Source organism: Rhincodon typus, chromosome 13 (genome assembly GCF_021869965.1).
Source record: "Rhincodon typus isolate 14 chromosome 13, sRhiTyp1.1, whole genome shotgun sequence".
NCBI lineage: Eukaryota > Metazoa > Chordata > Chondrichthyes > Orectolobiformes > Rhincodontidae > Rhincodon > Rhincodon typus.
Window position 1 is genome coordinate 30,940,220 of NC_063344.1, and position 23,306 is coordinate 30,963,525.

A 23,306-nucleotide genomic window follows, 5' to 3' on the forward strand; every position below is an offset into this window, starting at 1 on the left:
GCTGTGTGTCAGACGCATAATTGGCATTCATGTCTTTGTGTTTGCAAACAGCTCTGCTTCATTAACTTGTAGCAACAAATACAAAACGATTACATTCATACTCCAGTGCCTCCGTCAGAGAGCAGAAGCACTATCTAGGGAAGATGTTCAAATGGGAATAATACTATCACATTAATTTTAACTGTTTTCACTTACCTGAAGTTGGATTTTGGATTTAATACAGTCACACACAATTTAGTTTAAAATTCAACAAAAATTAAAAGTGGTGCAATGGCCAACACGGTTGGTGTCTTGCCTTCATTTTCAACATGAAGTCAGGAACAAGTGATGGATCATCATTCTTGACAATTCTGTCAGACACACTACAGATCAGATCACGAGTTGCAGAAGCTTGGTGGAGGATGCTTAGTGAACCTCTAAGGTGGGTGTAGTAGTTCAGTTGCAGTTGGATATAAGGACAGACAGATAACAAAAACATCAAACTTGTGCTTTGAAATGTAACTTGATTTTGAATGCTGTTTGAATGGCAGTGTTCTTTAAAAAAAGTAGCAGATATGTTTTTGGATAAATTATTCAGCCAAGAAAATAGTGTGAGATTTGCTAAGTGAAGTTGTGTCCTTTTACGAAAATTCACTATTTCCTTTTAAAAGAATATTTTCTTTCGAAGTTTATCATTTCTAGATTCTTTACATTTGTTAATGGGATGTGGCCATCATTGGCCAGCATTTATTGCTCACCTCTAATTGCCCTGGAGAAGGTGGTGGTGACCTGTCTTCTTAAACCACTGCAATCCTTGGGCTACAAGGACACTTGCTGTTAGGAAAAAAGTTTCTGAATTTTGACACAGTGACAATGAAGGAACTGTGATATAGTTCGACGTGAGGATGGTGAGAGACTGGGAGGGTAATGTGTTGTTCTATGATGTATGGTCTACACGGAACAAAGTATGGAAGACTTGTAGATTTACGGTGATTGAACTAGTAAACAAAGGGAAATATAAAGTGGTAATGCAAGGTGCTCTGGACAGGGAGGAAGTAATAAATAATCAGGCTTGTAATCTCTCAGTGACTATTAACATTAACATTTGGATCCAAGTGGTGCAATTGTAGTGGAATGAGGAACATTTATCTATACGTTGACCAAGCTCTTTAATTTTTGACAATAGTCTTAGAAACCTCTGCATTAGTTCAACATCTCCAGATGCAATTATCTCATTGAGCTGGTGAGAAGCACAAATATATAGCAGTGTCTTTTTTTAAAAAGTAGCAGATATGTTTTGGATAAATTGTTCAGCCAAGAAGCTAGCGTGAGATTTGCTAAGCAGTGTACTTTTAAACAAATAAGCAAATTGGGCCCGGAAAGATATTTGCCCGCTTCTCACCACCTCAGCAATTATGAACTGGGCAAGAAGGTCCATGGTAGAAGCTCTCTAACAGCCAGCAATTAGTGGTCAACTAGCAACCACTTAAAGGCCTCAATTTGCCCACCTCCCTGATCACCTGCCAGATGCAGAATATACTATGTTTAAAGCCTATTGAACTGAAGTCTGTGATAAAACCAGTTAGCTGGAACAAGTCTGTTGGATTGAGTTTAAGGTGGAAGCTCATATCACCTAGAAACATCTTACTTCTTCAGTATATCTATTTCATGATTATCACTCATGTTTATTTTATTTAACTCTGTACAGTAAAGATTCTTATGGTGTTTCAATGCAACCTTGGAATCCCACACTTTTGTACATCCATTACTTCCATACATCATATTTTTTCAAATAATTATGGTCTATCAAGGCAGAACAAATACCTGACTTGTCCAGTATTCTCATTACAAGTATATTCTGTAAATCAGTACTAAAAGACAGTCAAAGAGTTGACTCTATCTCCAGTTTTCACTTTTTTTTCCTGTGGAAGACATAGCTCCCTTTTTTATGGGGTATTCTCCAATGCATCAGCTGAGGTCAACAAGTCATGATGCAAACCCAGTTCCCATGACATCCCATTTCTCACGGACCCAGCTCATAAATAAATTCTAACAAGCTAGTGTAAAGTCAATTTAATTCTGTATCAGAATGACATTAAATGCACCCGAATAGTTTAACTAGATTGCCAACAGATACTCAGAACATACAAGTTCCCACTTTGGTTATTGGTAAAGTTGTCACTAAACGTGACACCGAAACTTGTCAGCTAACATTGATCAATTTATCATTTCCTAAAAACAAAATGGCTAAATTGGCGAGGCAGAATAGTGATAGGTCATGTTATTAAGATTTATACACACTAAACAAACAACTTTTGGTTTCAGGGTACAAGTGGAATATCAATTTATTTTTGTATCTCCAAAGTGTTTTCCTTTTGGACTGGCAAGACAGTGTGTTCAGTTTTATGTATTGATTTTTATTTAACGCAATGTGCCAAACATTTTCTGGTATAGAGAGAGAAGAACAGTAGCAGTTCCCAGTTGAGTCACGATTTGTAACACTAATTCTGAATTTGCTTCAATTGTGTCAGCACCAAAATCATGTTAGGAGTCATATTGAGATTATTCACAGATCGCAGATTAATTTATACAAATGGATATTTGTTTATGCTTTCATTTTTAAATGTATGCAACTGGTTATCCTTGTCCAGATTTTCATGAGTGCATAGAAATAATGGGTTGTGCTATTCACTCTGTGAAGTTATCCAGTATTATTTTCTTGCTTGTCAATAGAAATTTATCAAATAAAAGCAAAATACTGCAGATGCTAGAGATCCAAAGTAAAAACAGAATGTGCTTGAGAAACTCAAGGTCAGGCAGCATCTGTGGAGAGATAAAGAGTGTTTAACTTTTGTGTCCAGTGACTCTATTGGACTCAAAATGTTAACTCTGTTTCTCTCTTCACAGATGCTGCCTGCCCTGCTAAGTTTCTCAAACACCTTCTGTTTTTATTTCAGTGGAAATTACTATTGTGCAGGCATCTGATTCAATGTGCCCCCTCCACAAGGGAACTGGCATCTGTGAGCATGGAAACTAATCAGTCAATCAAACTGCAGAATTCTTAATAAGATTGCAAATCACAAGTTTAAAAAAAGCAGAAATTGCATTTAAGCATTGTATAGGAAGCTATATAAAGAGTTGGACAAAGAAATCCGATCATGACAGAGACACAAAATATAAAAACAAAAAAAAACATGCAAGTTAACTTCTTTCTAAAGAAAGGAGATTCTGCAATTCTAATACTAACTCGAGGCCAAAGTGGTTGGTTGACTATACTTGTTGCAAATGTACCATTAAAAACAAAAGTTACTTCTGATTGAATAAGGTCTAAGTTTTGCTTTTGTCTTTACTGTGAGAACACTGGTTAGTTAGTCCAAATTTGAGATAATACAATGATCTCCATAGGAGTTCTATCTGGAATGACTTTAACAACACAGCTTATTGGGGAGCAGGAGTCTCCGAGAGCGACTTCTGCACTTCCATATTTAACTGCATCACAAGTGTACTTCAGAAGTTGCTGTCAGCTTTACTATATAATAACAGCAACAACTATCTTACTATTATTAATGTAGCAATCACTGGGCCAATATCAAAATCAAAAGAATGGACGTAACTCTTAATGAGTGAAAATGACAAATGAATGCTCAATTGGTACCATTCTCGCTTCTAAACCACAAGGTACTGCGTCCAAATCCTACTCCTGGACTTGAGTGCAAAAATCAAGGCTGACACTCCAGTGCGCTACAGAGGGTGCCATTTTTCAGGCAGGTTGCTAAACCTAGGCTCCATCTGTCTCCTTGGTTCCATGTAAAGGATCTCATGGCACTACTTCAAAGAAGAGCTAGGGAGTTATCCCTAGTGTCTTGGCCAATGTTTAATTCCTCAGTCAACATCACAAAACCAGATCATCCAATCATTATCACATTGCTAATTGTGAGAGTTTGTTCTGCACATGTTATCTGCCACTTTTCCCGTATTAAACAGTGACAGTTTCAAAACTACCTCGTTGGCTGTAAAGTACTTTGAGACATCTGGTGGTCATGAAATGTGCTGTAAAATAAAGTCTTTCTTTAGTACAACCAGCTTTCACATTAAGTTATCCGCAGAATAAGATTTCTTTTGTACGTTACTTTGCAACAGACTGGAAATGTCAGTATAATTACAACAAGAAAAAGCAGTTGCCCTGAAAAGAAATGCGCATACATGGTTAGACAAGTGAGTTACCACTCACTATTAATGGAATCGTGAACATTGGTAATCCAGGAATAACATAAAACTTAGTTTTGTTTGAGATGGGTAGAAACAATAGCCAAATTGGCTTCACTAGCATCATCTATATGGGATAATGTCGCGTGATGAATTCAGCAATTTCCCAATTTCAGCAATGTCTCAATGCTACATGAGATTAAAGCTGTTTTGAAACTTGTTGCAGTGTTAGAAATTATTTTAAGACAATGTACAAAATACTGTATTAATAACTTTGTAAGAAACTGCTCCATTTACATTTGCAGTTCAGATCTTGAAAGAAAATACTAACTAACTGAAATCCACCTCTGAGGGTAACAAGATTGTGTTGATTAACAAAGAAGGTACAAACTATTTTGAATAGTGCTGAAAACAGAAGTTGCTCTTAAAGCTTTTTTTCCCCAAGGACAACTGATGGAATGCCATATGCCAAATTATCACAACAATTTATACTACAGTAGAAAAGTGGTGTGTATTGGTTGGCATGTCAACTCTGGTGATCACCAAGATCTTACTCGGAGAATGTAAAGGGAACTATAATCTTCCCAAGCTTCTGGGCAATGCAAAAAAGGGAGGCTTGAGAATATTCCATTTGTTTGTAGTAACCAAATCTTTGCATATAAATGATTGTCACTTCTAGCCTGAGTGACTAAGCCATGTTAAAGAGCTCGATTATATTAAATTGGTTACTCCAGCTATCACCACATTCAGGATTATTCAGCAATTGCTGCCCAATTATGGAATCACATCTAACAATAGACATTTTGTGCAATGTAAAATAATTTCAAATTATTTATAGAAAAATCACAATAAAGAAATGGTTAATGCTATGCTAGATTGGTACACAATCATTAACATGTTTTAGATAATGAATATTATAAAAAAATGGCACATACCTACAGCCTGAGGAGCAATGATCTGGACAAATCCTGCTGAGAATGTTATAAGAACAACAGGGTATGTGACCCAGGCCAAGTACTGCAGAAAAACATTGTGCTCTAGGCCACCATACATCCATTTCTGAGCTGTGGAAACAAGCAATTATACAATGTTAAAGTAAATTCCTGGGGGCTGTGTGTAAGCATCTTTAAATCTGGTCACACTACTTGCTTAATGTACTGCAATACACATTATGATTAAACACATAAAAAAGACTGTTTTGTTAGCTTTTAGAGAATGCACAAAGAAATTATACAGTTATACAGCCCGGAAACAGACCCTTTGTTCCAACTTGTCCATGCCAACCAGGTATCCTAAACGGAGTACTCCCATTTGCCTGCATTTGGCCCATACCCCTCTAAATCTTTCCTATTCACATACCTGTCCAAATGTCTTTTAAATGTTGTAATTGTATCTGCCTCTCCTCTGGCAGCTCATTCTGTACCGCACCACCCTCTAAGAAAAAGTTGCCTCTTAGGTCCCTTTTAAATCTTTCCCCTCTCACCTTAAACCCATGCCCTCTAGTTTGGACTGCACCATCCTCAGAAAAAGATTTTGGCTATTCACCCTATCCATGCCCCTCATGACTTTAAAAACTTCTATAAAGGTCACCTCTCAGCCTCTGACGCTCCTGGGGATAAAAGTCCCAGCCCGTCCAGTTTCTCCTTAGAATTCAAACCCTCCAGTCCCAGCAACATCCTTGTAAACATATTCTGAACTCTTTCAAGTTGAATAACATCCTTCCTGTAGCAGGGCAACAGAACTGTAAACAGTATTCTGATATTGGCTTCACCAATGTCTTTTATTGCTGCAGCATAACATACCAACATGCTCTGACCAATGAAGACAAGTGTGCCAAATGCCTTCTTCACCACCCCGTCTAACTGTGATTCCACTTTCAAAGAACTATGCACCTACACACCTAGGTCTCTCTGTTCAACAACATTCTCCAAGGCCCTACCACTAACTGTATAAGTCCTGCCCTGGTTTGCCTTACTAAAATGCATCACCTTGCATTTATCTAAACTAAACAACATCTGCCACTTCTCTGGTCATTGGTTCCCATATTATCAATAACTTGTGATATTGAATTTAAGCTCACCTTTCCAAAGAACAGTGTCAGGACATTGATTAATTGTTTTCAATGAATCTCGAGGTTCTATTTGAACTTGGGGAAGGAGTTTAGTGCGGGGTGAGCAGTACGCTCAACATGAGAAGTAAGTTGTTTGTGGTGGGGCTTTAAAATCAGACCTCTGGAAAGATAACTTTCATGAAACAGAGCTTTAGATGATTTTTTTAAAAAATAGTTTGAGTTTGAAAATTATTAAAATAGATCACATATTGATGAACCTGTATTATTTATAAACTAAAGGCTATGCTATTGCTTTCCACTTTCTTTCTTTTCTAATTGTATAATAGTAAGCAAATGCACAAGACCAGAAAGACTACCTGGTAGTGTCAGTTTATAGGATATATAACAACTCCGAGTAGGTCTAATGCTCCAAAGTGACAATTTTGCAGACACTGATCCATCTCAGTCCTGAATTTGCTGGTGCAGTTTGGGAACATGCATACTCACGTTTGCACTTGTTATTTTTTGACACTTTATCTGATGCTGTTTCCAACAATTTGAAGCCTTCTGTAATTCAACCTTTTTTAAAACCAACTTGCTCCTTCATGGAAAGGAAATAACTATTTTCATTATCTAACCAAAAGTAGTTATGGAAATATGACTGCATCTTTACTACACTTTTTACACTAGCCTGACTCCACCACTCACCATACCCAGAAGAATGCATTACTGCCAGGATACCCCAGAATGGACTGGCATCCTTGCTTCCGTTAGTCTGGAGCTGTTGTGCGGGGGTCTTGACATTTGACCTGGACCTGTCAGACAAGGGGAAAACTGTGGCACACCACTTTGTGGACAGGCATCGGGGGTCCTGCTGGACAGGGTGGTGCAGAGATAGTCCTTGGGATAGGAGGATGTCCTATCAAAGGAGGCCACAACACCAGATCGTGTCTGAGGTTGCCCACTGAGGTTCAGTGCAGTCTCAGCCATCTGGAGAAATATGCAGCAAGGTAAGGAGGAGAGCGCTCTCCAGTCCCTCACTCTGTCTCTGCTACTACACTGACCTCCTACCTAAGCTCATGCTCGATCACTCTCACTGTTGCCTGCAACATCTTCCCCATTCAATCTTACCTTCCCCAGTACCCGACACCACAAACCAGGCAAGCTGCCTGTGCTGATTTGCTTACTCACTCAGTTGATATGCCTCCACACTTGCACTGACAGTCACAGCTGTGCTACCTACTTTCATCTCCCGTAATACCTGCGTCGGCTTTATTCCGGGAGGAAAGCAGCTCACAATAGGGCACGAGGAATAAGGATGGACGGTAAGCTGCCCAAAATTCAGCTCTCAGCCCTTAGGAGGGGAGGATCCTGACTTTGACTGCCCCGAGAGTGACTGACTGACCATGCCCAATCCCCTGGACTGGTATTGGTGATTGCCCTTAAGGTAGCGTGTCAGGATCCCCAAGCAAAGATTATCGCCTTTGACTTGACTGAGGACTGCTGACAACAACAACCAGCTTCCTGGCATTGAATCTACACTAAATGGAAAGGCAATATTCTAGTGCTGTGAGCCTGGTGTCTCTTTCAAAGCACAGAAACACAAGGTGAGGCAGGGATGCCGTGAGCATTCAGGTAGACTCAATATGCTCAGAGTGAGTGAGTGTGAAGAAAACAAGTGAACCCCCTGGTGATGCGGCCTAGTCCAGCCCAGGAGTTGGGCACATGTCCCTGAGTGCAGTGTCGTTGCTGCAACATTACAATGATAGTTTCTGGTACAGCCTGAGGTGCAGCATTGAAGGGCGGAAGCATCCTGCGAGTGGATCAGAGACGTGCCAGGAAGGTTCTCAGAGGCTGGCACATGTTCACGGTTCTGTAACATGTTATGGAGTGCAGCTGGTGCCCATGGACTGTGCCCTGAGGCAGTGATAGTTGGTGCCCAGTAAGCAGCAAGCTGAAGTCACCCAGGTACCCTTCTCACTTCCATGACAAGAATTCTCAGTGTCTAATTTGCTCATGCCGGGTAGTACGACAGAAAACTGCATATTGATGAGGAGAGACCTGCAGTCAATGATGTCATTAACAAGCAACACCACCTTCCCTTAATAGGTAACCCGTCACTGCCTGGTGAGAACTTGGTCTCAATGCCTGTAACTTTGTTAAAAGATGCAGGGAGTAGTTCCCAACATCAAGACAAGCCTTGCTGGATTTTTCACATGATTCACATCATAGCCCACATCTTTAAGACTCCTACAAGATTCCACCTACCTTTACAATAATCCGCAGTAACGCAGCTCAATATCACATCTAGCACTGTCCCACACTTACGTCAGGCTGGAGGTAACTAGAATTACCTCAATAAAAAGTTATGCTGATTTAGCTTTCAGCCAAACACCATGAGCTAGAATTAGCTGACAAGAATAACGGTGACACTAATTGCACTCATCATTATCTATGCATACAGGATTCAGAAATTTCAGACAAGGGATAAAATGCATCATTAAACTCAAAGATCAATAATTGTCTTTTGAGTTACGTCACACCACAATTAGACTCATGAAAACAGCATCTCTTGGAATGCATCAATATTGCAACATATTTGCACAGTAGATGTGAACTAAACTCAGAAAATTAACTTGTCTCATTATTAGGAGGATATTTTCAATGATATTGACAAGTGTTAATTGCTTTTACACATCCTTGATGGCATTGAAAATTAACTACAAACAAAGTTTCATTCCCTCAGGTTCCTATAGTGATTATAAACATAGAAAAATTAAATTTATTTTTACTTTCTTTCCTGAATCACTTTTCCGCTTTTAATCCAATCTCTGATTCTCTTGTTATTTCCTTTTCTGCACCTGAAAAAACCTTCACCCATTTGACTTTATAGGTCCTTGAATCTCTGTGCTGTTAGTTTCAATTTGATTTGTTAAGCAGATAGACAGTTGCCTATCCTGTCTGCCCAAGCCCCAGATGCCTAGTTTTCTTGGCTGCACTGTTATCAGTAAACATTTTCAGCTATTTACCAGTCAAAATAATTCAAAAACCAATGTGTGCAAATTATGCTCCCATAAATTTATATAGCTTCAATAAGGACAGAGGCGAGGTGAATCATTGAAACAAGAGATCAAAGTTGAGTTTTAAGTTCACACCAAAAATTTGATTATCCTTTCTAGGTTAAAACATTTTCTGCATTTAAAACCTGAACACAGACTGGAGATAATCACAACTGCATAATACTGCTTTTTTGGTAGACTGAAATAAAACAGAAAATGCTGTAAATACTCAGCAGGTTAAGCAGCATCTGTGAAGAGAGTTAATGTAATAGAACAATGATGACCTACACCAGGATAATGGAATGATGATAATTACAGGTGTTCACTGTACAGGTGTTTCAGATAACATTCCACAATCTGACTTTTTCATGCAGCGAATAACCTAATGAAAACAAACAGTGATTATGACTGGTTTCAAAACCACCAGCCTTGCCCTCCATCTGGCTTTCTTTGTCTGATGACCTCTAATCTCAGTTGGAGAAGAGATTTTTTTCCCCCTGTGAAATGCTGACATCTGATGCACGGGTGGAAATGCTGTTGTCAATTTGAAAAATTGGTAGTTGCTTTGCTTGAGTTAAAGTGCCTAATGTGCTGTAAAGGCTGTGTCTCTAACAAATGTACTACAACCAGAGAAGGAGCTTTGTTCATAAAAAAAATGTAAATTTTTAATTTTCGTGATAAATGACCTATACCTCAAGATTATTTCAAGCAGAGTGGAACTGACGATTAAAGTAAAATGGATAGAAGAAGTACAATTTCAAAGCTGGTAGATAACATAAGGATCAACAATCTAATAAATAGCCAGTAGGATAGTTGGAGACCCAGCAGGCCATAAACAGACCGATGGAACAGACGGTGCATGGCAGATGCAAGTTAATGCTGATTAAGTATGAAGTGATGTACTTTAGAAGAAACAACTTGAAGCGCCAGTATAATCTAAGTGGGATATTTTTAGGTGTACAAGAATAGAGGTATGAGTGTATATATTCTTGAGTCATTCAAGGGGTCACAGCAAATTGAGGAGATTGTTAAGACAGCACAGGAAATACTTGTTTTTTTTTTACAAAATTGGTTTTTGAATACAAAAACATGTCACGTTTTATGAAGAAAGGTCCCGACCTGAAACGTCAACTTTCCTGCTCCTCTGATGCTAGCTGGCCTGCTGTGTTCATCCAGCTCAACACTCTGTTGTCTCATGTTTTATGAATCACAGATGAGGCCTCAGCTGGAGTATTGCGTACAAATTTGAGCATTGCATTTCGGAATGGTAATTTATCCATGTGATATCAGGAATGAAGTACTGCTGATGTGCAGAAATCAAATTTGCCATTGTTCTCAAAGCACCAGAACTGGAGAAATCTAACGTATTCCAAATTTATTAGAGGTTTTTATTGAGCAATTGAAAAGAAACTATTTCTTTTGACAACTCAGTCAATATCTGCAGGTTATAGGATTGATCGATTGATAGAGGAGGTGTAATTGTAATGTTACCGGACTAGTAATCCAGAACTTCAGGCTAACAATTTGGGGACAAAAACAAAGTTGCTGGAAAAGCTCAGCAGGTCTGGCAGCATCCGTGAAGGAAAAAACAGAGTTAGTGTTTCGGGTCTGGTGACCCTTCCTCAGAACTGATGGTGGCTGGGAAAACGTCAGTTTATATGCAGAAAATAGGGAGGTGCATAAATAGTTGTTAATGGGGACTGTTAGTGACTAACAACAGGGGGTGTGTAATAGCAGGCTATGTGGTAACAAGGCCTGGTGTGTGGGGTAGGGGGCTGGACATGGGAGAGTTTAGGCCCTAAAATTATTGAACTCAATATTGAGTCCGGAGGCCTGCAGGGTCCCCAAGCAGAAAATGAGGTGTTGTTCCTCCAGCTTGCGTTGGGCTTCGCTGGACCACTGCAGCAAGCCAGAGACAAAGATATTGGCCAGGGAACAGGGTGGTGTGTTAAAGTGGCAGGCAACAGGTAGTTCAGGGTTTTTTTTGCAAGCAGAACATAGATGTTCTGCAAAGCGGTCGCCAAGTCTACACTTCATTTCCCCAATGTAGAGGAGACCACATTGTGAGCAGTGAATGCAGAAGACTAGATTCTGGGAAGTGCAGGTAAAGTGTTGCTTCACCTGGAAGGTATGTTTGGGCCCTTGGATACTGGGGAGGGAGGAGGTAAATGGGCAGGTGTTACACCTTCGGCGTTCGCAGGGGAAGGTATCTTGGGCCTGTGGTGGGTGTTGGGGGTGAAGGGAGTGTGGACCAGGGTGTCCCGGAGGGAATGGTCCCTGCAGAAGGCAGACAAGGGAGGGGAGAGGAGTGTATGTCTAATGGTGGCATCTCACTGGAGGTGGCAGAAATGGTGTCTGATGATTTTCTGGATGTGGATGCTGGTGGGATGGTAGGTGAAGATAAGGGGAACCCTATCACTGTTGCAGGAGGGAACAGCCCTTCTGGACTCAATATTGAGTTCAATAATTTTAGGGCCTAAACTCTCCCATGTCCCAGCCCCCTACCCCACACACCAGGCTTTGTTACCACATAGCCTGCCATTACACACCCACTGTTGTTAGTCACTAACAGTCCCCATTAACAACTATTCACCTTCCCAGCCTGATCATTAGCAACTCCTTTGTCTGTCCAACTGTCTTTCTCTCTCTTTGGGCTCTATCCTATCGTTTACTCCCTAGCCCACCCACCTCCCCATTTTCTGCATATAAACTGACATTTTCCCAGCCATCATCAGTTCTGAGGAAGGGTCACCGGACCAGGAACGTTAACTCTGTTTTTGCCTTCACATATGCTACCAGACCTGCTGAACTTCTCCAGCAACTTTGTTTTCGTTCCTGATTTACAGCATCCGCAGTTCTTTTGGTTTTTAATTAACAATTTGGGGATGTGGGTTAATATCCTACCCTGTTAGATGGTGAAATTTTAATTCAATAAGAACTGAAATAATAGAAAACTAGCCATGGAACTGCTGTTGATTGTTATAAAAAAATCCATCTGGCTCACTAATGTCTTTTGGAAAGGAATCAGCCATCCTTACCTGGACTGGCATACATGTGATTCCAGACCCATAACAATGTGGTTGACTCTTACTTGCCCTTTGGGAAATTAGGCATGTGTAATAAAAGGCTGGCCTAACCAACAATACCAAATTCCATGAGTATATAAAAAATTGCAAAGAAACTAGACTGGAAATGAACAGGAAGTAGGTCACATGGAGGGTTGTTAAATTCTAGACTATTTGAAATGGTAGTAGAACCTGGCTCTTTTTGAACTTGTAAAGGGCAATTGAATGCGTATTCCAAGAAAACTAATTTTGAGGGTTTCAGGGAGAAAGCTGGGTTGTGGAACTAGATTCAGTTGCTCTTTCAAAGAACCTTGCAATATAGAAGAGTCTCTATGATCTTCAGAAGTATCCAGAACTTGGTACTTACTTTGTGCTTTATAGATACACTGTTTCTAAAGAATGTAAAAACTACTTTGCACCAAAAACATTGCCCTTCCTGAAAATATTTAAGACATCAATGACATTATATTGCTAGTGCAAACAGAGGTGCCATTGGATGCAATTTGTATTAATAAATTTAAGTCAGTTGTAAATAATCTTTCAAAATGAAGCCAATTTCCAACAATGCAGCCTATGTAAAACTGAAGAGATATGGGTAAAGGATCTAACGCAGGCTTTTACTTTAGCTTTTATAATAAAGATGAACGGGTATTTAAGTTGTTTATGGTCACAAATAGGTCTCCTGCTCTGTCAAACATAAAGCAGCTCAAAAAATATTCCATATGTGGCAAATCTGAAATAAAAACAATAACGGCAACATTTAGCAGGTTACACAGCACCTGAACAGAGAGGAAGGTGGGGCTAGCTATTCTGCTCTTCAGATATTTTGTCAGAATTGGAAAATGTCGTCAATGAGGACCAAAATTCAGCCACAGCCTGCTCTTCACACAGAACGAAAGGCTCTCGAATGTTCTTTTACTCTGGCTGTTTGTTTTCTAACTTGTAGCTATCCTTGTACATTTATAAACTTATCTTCGTCTTTTCTTTCTTTAGTTCCTACAATACCTAAGATTTAGAGTTAACTCCAAAATTAAAACCTATCCATGTTGCATTTTTCTGCTTCGCTGTACTTCCTTCAAACATGAATGATTACTTCATATTTCTAACATGCTTGACAGCAACATTAGTTTAGGTAATCAGATTACTCATGCCATTTTCATTATGTTCACAGATAAAACTTGCAGAAATGTGTACATTAAATTTAATTTTGGAATATTCTTAGCAGTTACATTTCACTAATTGTTAACAGGTATATATTATTATCACATGGTCTCTGAAGCTTGTGGTCACATGCCCACTCGGTTCAGTCTGAATATAGGAAACTTTGTCTGCTGATTTCATTTTCTTCCCATCAAAGGTCAAGTAAAATCATAGGATTCAGTTATCAACAGATTGGGACAACATCTTGTGGTGAAATTATCTTGGGTGTGTCAGGTGAACTGCAGTTTTACCTACAAATGTCCTATTATTTTATTACCAAAGCAGACTTTTGGAAAATAAAAATGGCATTTCTGAGGATGAATCACCTTTGTAAACTATAATGATTACTTACATTGACTATTCAAACTGTATCATAAATTGCTGAAATAATTTATAATATTTGGCCAGTTTCAGCTGTGCCAGTTTTGGTGGGTTGCTGTATATCTATCAACGCCTAATGAAGAGGGCTTGCAATTACCAAATAAAAATTCAAGTTAAAACAAGGGTGCTTTGTAACGCCTGGTTGCATAAGCAATAGTTTTAGAGGTTCTGTTTTATATTTAAATCATAAAAATAAGAGTCAAAGGTTTTTTTCAAAAATGTCGTCAAAATAAGAAAAGGCACTAGGAAACTGCTCTATGATTTGGACTCCATTGAGAAAAGTTGATAATATTAACAAGATTAGATGTATCTTTATGTATTGCTTTGAATGATAAAAATTATTTGATGCCATTTTTCTTTTTGGGGAGTTACAAAAATAATATGCAACGTATGAGAAAAAAAAAGACTGGTCTATGGCATCCTTTTAGAATATATCAAAATATCACAGTAGAAAATGTTGGTGAATAAGGAAGATAATTCTTTTCAGTCATTGTGACAACAATTTAATTACATTATGCTAATTTACTTAATATACAGGAAAGCTAATTTAAAATACAACTTCAGAGCTTAAACAATTGGTCCATGGTTTACTATAATGCATGAAGCTAGGATAGTAATGCTATTTTAAAATATTCTAATCAACAAAAAAAAAACTAATATCACTAAGCTGAAAAGGTTGATTTATAAAATGCAGTTATCCTGCAAATATTTCTCATGCAAGTTTTTTTTCTTCTAACAATCTTCGGAACTCAGATCTAGACAGCATTTCCATTTGTCTGAAGTTTATGGAATGCAATCAATGAGAAATGTTTAAAAGATGTTAAGGGAAATATTAAAGTTATACCCACATTTTTTGAGCCCCTTCCAATTTCACAGAATCAGTGTATTGATGGATGTTATTTGGCCCACTTTGTCAGGTCGACAAAAGAGCAATGCAATTAATCCTATTCTTTCATTTATCTGTGGGAAAAATTCTGTTTTTGAACTTGCAGCAGTCTTTTTACCATTTTGTGTTGTGACTATCAAAAAAAATTTAAGTTTGAAACTATTAACACTGCGTGGTGGGAGTCCCGAGTGGATTAGTTCATCATCATTCAAGAATGTACAACTTGGATTCAGACATATAAATGTATCGAGGAAACATTAAAATTAAACTCAATGAGTTTGCAATGTAAGTAATAAGACTAATTTTTTACCTCCGGAGCCCAGGGATAAATTTCAGCCCTCCCGCGTACAAGCTAAAAGTTATCTGGCAAACCCGGAGGGCAATTGTGGGGTAGAAATATTTGTTCATCTATAACTACGCGTGAGGTGCCGGATGACTGGACAGTGCCTTTGTTTAAGGAGGGATGTAAGGAGAAGCCTGGAACTATAGACATGGGAGTCTGACTTTGATGGTCGGTAAGTTGACGGAGTTGAGTCTGAAAGATATGATTTACTTGCACTTGGAGAGGCAAGGAATGATTAGGGATAGTCAGCATGGTTTTGAGAGAGGGAAATTGTGTCTCACAAAATTGATTGAGTTTTTTGAGGAAGTAACCAAGAAGACTGATGAGGGCAGAGCAGTGGACTTTGTTTACTTGGACTTTACTAAAGCCTTTGACAAGGTTCCGCATGGAACACCAATTAGTAAAGTTAGACCACTTGGATTCATGGTGAACCTGGATACAAAATTGGCTTCACGGCATGAGACAGACAGAGTTGGTGGAGGGTTGTTTTTCCAACTGGAGGACTGTTACCAGAGGTGTTCTACAGAGCTGGTTCTACTTTTGTTGTCATATAAATGATTTAGATGAGAATATGGAAGGCATGGTTAGTAAGTTTACAGATACCAAAATTGGTGGTATAGTGGACAATGAAGAAGGTTATCAAAGATTGCAAAGAGATCTTGATCAATTGGGTCAATGGGCTGAGGAGTGGCAGCTGGTGTTTAATTTGGATAAATGCATGGTATAAAATTTGGGCAAAACAAACAAGGGCAGGACTTATACAATTAAAACGGGGTTCTTGGGTTGTGTTGTAGAACAGAGAGATCTAGAGGTTCCGGTAAATAATTCTTTGAAGTTTGCATCACATGCAGACAGGGTAGTTAAGGCGGCATTTAGCACACTTGTCTTCATTGCTCAGACCTTTGAATATCAGAGTTGGGACATCATGTTGAGGTGGTACAGGATGTTGGTGAGGCCTCTTCTGGAATACTGTGTCCAGTTCCAGTTGTCCTGTTACAGGAACGATATTGTTAAGCTAGAGGGGGTTCAGAAAAGATTTACCAGGATGTTACTGGGAATGGAGGGTTTGAGTTATAAAGGAGAGGCTGGAGCTTTTTCACTGGATCGTAGGAGGTTGAGGTGTGACCTTACTGAAGTTTATAAAATCATGGGTGGTACAGATAAGGTGAATGGCAGATGTCTTTTGGCAGATGGGATTTTGAGGCTATGAAGCATATTTTTAAGGTGAGAGGAGAAAGACTTTTTTTTAAAAATCATGAGGAGCAACTTTTTTTTTAAGCTTAGAGAGTGGTTTGTGCATGGAATGAACTTCCAGAGGAAGTAGTGGATACAGGTACAATTTCAACATTTAAAAGACATTTGGCTAAGGACATGAATAAGAAATGTTTGGAGGGATATGGGCCAAGCATAGGCAGGTGAACTAGTTTAGTTTGTGATTATGGTCAGCATGGACTGGTTGGACTTAGAGGCATAGCAAGGAAACAGACCCTTATGATCCTATGACTCAAATAAAGATCCAATCATATTGTTGACTTTTCCATTATGTTATGCCCAAAGTATTACAAGGTCAATGAAAAGAATATCTACACATCAGTTGTCTAATGTTCTGTTTGGACTAAAGCTAGGCAAGGTTTTCAAACTTTTGCACAAAATATACCTATTACGGATGATTTATAATTGGAATTAATTCTGAGCAATCTAAATCTGCTCCCAGTGGATAAGTGTGCAAAGAATGGAATTATTCATTATTCAGAACTAATATTTCAATCTCACCCAGTGGTTGCAAGGGTCAGGAGAAACAATGATTGGAAATGTCATGCCTGTCTAATACTAATGTATTTCTAAGGATGAGGGTTGCCGCCCACAAATAAAGCACTTTCTAGTATATCTGATTGGTATAAACTTTGAATTGATTGATCCAACCAGTGTTTATAAATTGAAAGCACAGGCTGAATTTTCAGGTGCCATCAGTGCCCCAGGACAAGAATGGAGGCAGGGAGGCTCCAGAAATAATTGTGTCGAAGGACTATTAATTACAATGTGTTATAAGAGAAGGAAGGTAGAGGATGCAATTTTAATGGGCTGGTGAGATCATCTCGACACAGGTACAGGAGACAGCATGAGAAATGAACTTAAAATAAAAGAAATGAAGACTGAAATACTTTTGACAACTTTGAGAAGCAAAGGGAATTTGGAATTTACAATTAAAAAACTGAACCCCAGAGACTGCTTGGGTTTGGTCAATCAATTAAAATGTGTTTCAAAATACCAATCTGCTATTTAAAAAAAAAACTGTTCCAAACAGTATAATGAAGTTTTCAAACCATAACATGAAATGGAGGATTAGGAAGAAAAAGATAGAAATATAGATCAAAAGATAGGGAATTGTATTGGTTACAACAAGTTTCAGTCAAGTGATGAATCTATTGGTGGCAAATCTTTCAACTGTGCAGTATTGGGCAGTGGGTGCATGTCTACAGTGTGTGGAACACATTGGCAAAATGCTACCTAAACTGAGTAATAAGGATTGGAATAAAGTTAAGGAATTTGAGATTTCCATCCAGTTTCAGAATATGGGATGAAAACACACTAAAATCTTTTTAAGAAAAACTGTCATTCGTTATAAAATAGCTGGAAACAATCATTTGATTTGTACTGATATAGTATCCAGTGAACTATTACCTGTTATTTAATAAGTAATTGATGAAATGAACAGAAAAAGCTGGATATGGAAAATGATAAAGTTCTGTATTGGAAAAGTCTGTGAAATTGATTTATGCAATTGGGGTACTGTTTTATTGCTTTAATGGAATATAAGCTCCATAAGCTAATAATAATTAAAGAAGTGTTATTGACATGAGGGGGCAGAAGTTTAGAAGACAAAAGGTCAATTGTGTTAAAACTACATAGGCAAATTGCCCATTCATCATTCAAAAGGTTAAAAATGTTAGAAAAGGATGCAGGAAGTAGGACAGACAAACTGAAAAATTATTGGCTGTATTCGCAACAGCTCTCCATGCTAATAATTCATGGCAAATGGTAGAAGGGCAGAGTCTCTAACTTGAGTGTTGTTCGAAAAAAAATGACAAAGATGTTTTGTTGAAGCTTTACACCTTACACACATCAGGACTATTTGCAAGAATACAAACTCAAGGACAAAACCAATATTTTTACTGCATAGTGGAGAATGCAGATTGGTTGGCAAGTGGACTGTGGCTATCTTCTATGATTATCAGATACATTTCCATGAAGAATACACCCATCAGTACTAATTGACAGGTTTAAAAACTAGGATTTGTGAAATTTTAAATCAGACAAGTTGACTGTGATTAGTTAGGGCACTGCCCTGAGAAATGAACCATCAAATGAACTATTTGTTGAGTTGAACAGGCAGCCTGTGTGAAAAATTCTCTGTCTGCAGAGTTGAACCCTGTGTATTGATATGTGTTGTTACATATTAATGTATACAGTCAGCACATGCAAGTGTACCTCTTTATGAGGCCAACTGATAATCTTAAATTGGTTGTCAGAGTAATTCCTTGCACATTCAGGATTATGCAAGAAACATTATCCAATTGCCGAATTCACAACTAATGTTAAACACTGTCTAATGAGTGTAAGGCGAAAACCTTCAACGAAATGTGTCTTTTTTCAGCAAGTCCTGTACTACCAAATAATAACGTGTATACCTGAAATAGAGCCATAGAGTCATACAGAACGGAAACAGACCCTTTTGTCGTCCAACTTGTCCATGCCAACCCGTATTCTAAACTGAGCAAGTCCTATTTGCCAGCACTGGCCCATATCCCTCTAAATCCTTCCAATTTATGTACCCATCCAGATGCCTGTGTAATTGTACCCACCTCCACCACTTCCTCTGGCAGCTCGTTCATACAGGCACCACCCTCTGCGTGAAAATGTTGCCCTTCAGGTCCCTTTTAAATCTTTCTCCTCTCACCTTAAACGTATTCCTTCTAGTTTTGGACTCCCTCAACTTGGGACAAAGTTCTTGGCTATTCATCCTATCTATGCCCCTCATGATGTTATAAACATCTGAGGTCACCTTTCAGCATCTGATGTGCCCGTCTCTTCTTGTAGCTCAAACCCTCCAATCCCGGCAACATCCTTGGAAATCTTTTCTGCAAGTTTCAAGTTTAAGCAGGAAGACCAGAATTGAATGCAGTATTCTAAAAACGGCCTAACCAAAGTCCTGTACAGCCGCAACATGACATCCCAACTCCTAAACTCAATGCTCTGACGAATGAAGGCAAGCTGCCAAACATTTTCTTCACTTTGTCTACCTGGGATGCCAGTTTCAAGGAATTATGCACGTACACTCCTAGGTCCCTTTGTTTGACAACACTTCCCAGGGTCCTACTTTAAACTGTATAGGTCCTGCCCTGATTTGCCTTACCAAAATGCAGCACCTCACATTTATCTAAATTAAACTTCAGCTGCCACTCCTCCGCCCATTGGCCCATCTGATTAATGTCCCATTGCACTCCAAGATAACCTTCTTCACTGACCGCTACACCAATTTTGGTGTCATCTGCAAACCTACTAACCATACATCCTATATTTACATCCAAATCATTCATATAAATGACAAAAAGCAGTGAACCCAGGACTGATCCTTGCAGCATAGCACTGGTTACAGGTCTCCAGTCTGAGAAACAACCCTCTACACCACCCTCTGTCTCCTACCTTAGAGCCAATTTTGTATCTTAATTGGCTAGTTCCACATGGATTCCATGTGATCCAACCTTTTTTTAAACAGTCTACATTGCAGAAACTTGTCAAGTGCCTTTTTGAAGTTCATACAGACAACATCTACTGCTCTGCCTTCATCAATCTTCTTTGTCACTTCTTCAAAAAATGTCAAACATGTTAGTGAGACACGATTTCCCACGCACAAAGCCATGTTGATTCTCCTTGATCAATCCTTGCCTTAACAAATGCATATAAATCCTGTTTCTCAGAATTCCCTCCAATAACTTACCCACCACTGATGTCTCACTCGCCTATAGTTCCCTGGTTTTTCTTTACCATGCTTTTTAAAATAATGGCACCACATTAGCTAACTTCCAATCTTCCAGCACCTTACCTAAGGCTATTGATAGTACAACTATCTCAGCAAGGGACCCAGCAATCTCTTCCCTACCTTCCCACAAAGATTTGGGAGATACCTGATCAGGATCTGGGAATTTAACTACCTGTTATACATTTAAAGACATCCAGCACCTCCTCTTCGAGAATATGGACACTTTTCAAGATTTCACTATTTATTTCCCCAAGTTCCTTAGCTTCCATATCTTTTTCCACAGTAAATACTGACGCAAAATATTTGTTTAGTATCTCAACCATCTCCAGTTGTTCCACAAATTGACCTCCTTATTCTCTCCTTAGTTACTCCTTTGTCCTTAATGTTATTAGTAGAATCTCTTTGAATTCTCCTTAACCCTGTTTGCAAAGCTATCTCATGTCCCCTTATTACCTTCTAATTTCCAAATTACGTATACTCTAAGTGCCCTTATACTCTTCTAGGAAGTCACCGGATCCCAGCTGTCTGTACCTGACATATGTCTCCTTCTTTTTCTTGACAAGAGCCTCAATTTCTCTTGTCATCCAACATTCCCTACACCTACCAGCCTTTCCCTTTATATGAGCCGGAACATACTGTCTCTGAACTCTCACTGTCTTGTTTTTAAAAGACCTCCCACTTTCCAACCATCTCTTTATCTGAAAATAGCCTCTCCCGATTGACTTTTGAAATTTCTTGCCAAATACCATTAAAATTGGCCTTACTCCATTTTAGAACTTTAATTTTTAAATCAGGTACAACAAAGACCAAATTCAGAACATTAACAACATAGTCCAACATACAGGTAAGTTAAGAGCATGAAAGCATTTTATTGAATTCTTCAAGAGTGTATTAAACCCAAGGTTATGCCAGGTTTCATTTTGAAACATACTGACAATGCTGAAGTGAGACACAGTCCCAGACAATTGAACGGGTTTTTACGTGAGATGAGGTTGAAAAGATTAGTAATAGGGTCACTAATTTACACCATGCCTTGGTCTAATGTGTGCAAATTTATTTCCCAATTTGATCCCTCTATGCCACTATATTATTATTTTAATTGATGCAGCACCATAAACATTACCCATTTAAAACATGCCCACAACATAAAATCACTTCGGCTGAGGTGGCTAGGTAACATAATTAATAATACCACTAAACATATAGTAAATCTCTCTACGTACCGTGAGAAAGCAAGGAGTTACACATGGTTTCGATTTTGTTTTGCCTTCAAGCCACATCAACTGAGAAGAGATACTTAAGAGTTTAAACGTCTCAACTCCCAGCTATACTGCCACAAACCAGTGTCCACTGAAGACAGTAAATCTTCAATTTGAAGATGTGCCTAGACAACCTAGCATAAACATATTGCAGGATAATGAATGATGTCCAATTTTCACATGCAACATGAACATCTGGTAGGTCAGCAACTTGTGCAGATGAGTTGTGTTTTAGTGACACCATGTCTGACCAAAGAGACAATGTTGCCATGGGATTCCAACCAGAGTCAGTGCTCAGAAATATCATTGTTAGGTTCCATGAGAAACAAGTCTTTGATGTAATGATACCTAACCTCCTATTTCTCATGTACTTCCAATATGTGGATAATATGTTTGCTTTGTTAAAGTCTGAAGGTGCATGAAAGAATTTCCTTACATGTCTCTCTACAGGTGCTATCCTGTGCTTAAATTCATCTTTGAAATAGATTTGTCAATTGGGCTGCCTTTCCTTGATGTCCTATTTCAGAAATCAGCCAGGGGATTCCCTACTACTATGTACTACAGATCCCCCTTCACTGGTCGGTATCAATACTTTCCAATTAACCTGTTCAGAGATGTTATTACACACTTCTGGAGAGGTGCGTCTCAAACTCAGACCTCCTGGCTCAGAAGTAGGGACACTACCACTGCACCACAAGAACCCCCACTGGTCAGCATATAATTCAGAATTCCTATATTCCATACATGATAAGATTAGTTAATCAGAAACCTTTGTAAATAGTGCCTGAACCATTTGTTCAGCATGCGAACCTGATGCTGAAATTGGGAGTATCAAAGGCCTCCCACTGGATAATGATGACCCTGATCAGATCATTTCTCACTAAAATTAGCACAAATCCATGGATGACCATAAGGTGGTCACTCTTGATCCTGTAAAGTGCCCAGTTTATGCCAGATTACCCTAAGGTAAGGTAGCTCAAATTCTGAGCAACAGGTGAACCTAGTTGTTTCATCCAACTACTACACAGTAACATTCACAGTTCATAGGATGCAGCTGTCAAGCTAAAAAGGCATTGTACTTTCTAAACAAATGAGTAATTTGGTATATGAATTTCACTGCCAGTGTAACATCAGGTCTGAAGGTCATACATCCCAAAGACTGGCAGCTGCTATCAAACAGCATGTTCATTTGGCTATTCACAAAAAAGCACAGTACTTACTTACCCATCCTGCCCACAATCGCAAAACGTACAAGAATAAACAAATTCTGACGATCAAAATGAGGCGGTCAGTCCCAAAGGGCAACTACCAAAAGTGGGTACTAAAGTCAGATGTTTACCACGAGGGACAAGCCAGCAGAAAAAGTTCAGCTATAATAAGTAGAGGAGAGAAGGCAACTCTGAAATAAAACAACTAGTTATCTATAGCAACTAGTCAGAAACATTAACTATAAAAATGTACAGTAAGAAAGCACGGAGTAAGCTCAGACACTGGCTCTGGGAGAGAACATATCCCCAGAAAGTGATTGTGAATTGTGGAAAGAAACCTATATCATTGGAGGGGGGAGATCAAAATATTAGCAGTCCAGGACCAGACGGAAGGCCAAATAGATGGCGTAGATTGACAAGATAGAGCAGACTTGGAGTGCCACCAGGATCAGGAGACTTGGATAAGAATATCAGGAGAATACCTCTGGATCTCAAAGGTTTCAGGTATGTCATCTATATTTCCCAGTGTCTAAATAGCCAAGGGCTGCATTTTATGGGAGACAACAAGGTGCAGGGCTGGATGAACACAGCAGGCCAAGCAGCATCATAGGAGCAGAGAGGCTGACGTT

The 23,306-nt window shown here is 38.9% G+C and overlaps 1 protein-coding gene across 1 annotated transcript in view; it reads right to left on the reverse strand.

Annotated features, from left to right (window-relative positions):
• The window catches only part of LOC109928881 (chloride channel protein 2), a 305,011-nt gene that overhangs the window by 48,785 nt on the left and 232,920 nt on the right, over positions 1 to 23,306 (reverse strand). Inside the window, exon 4 of the mRNA XM_048604584.1 lies at positions 5,121 to 5,249. Within this exon, the coding sequence (XP_048460541.1) occupies positions 5,121 to 5,249 (129 nt within the window). The remainder of the gene's footprint in view (positions 1 to 5,120; positions 5,250 to 23,306) is intronic.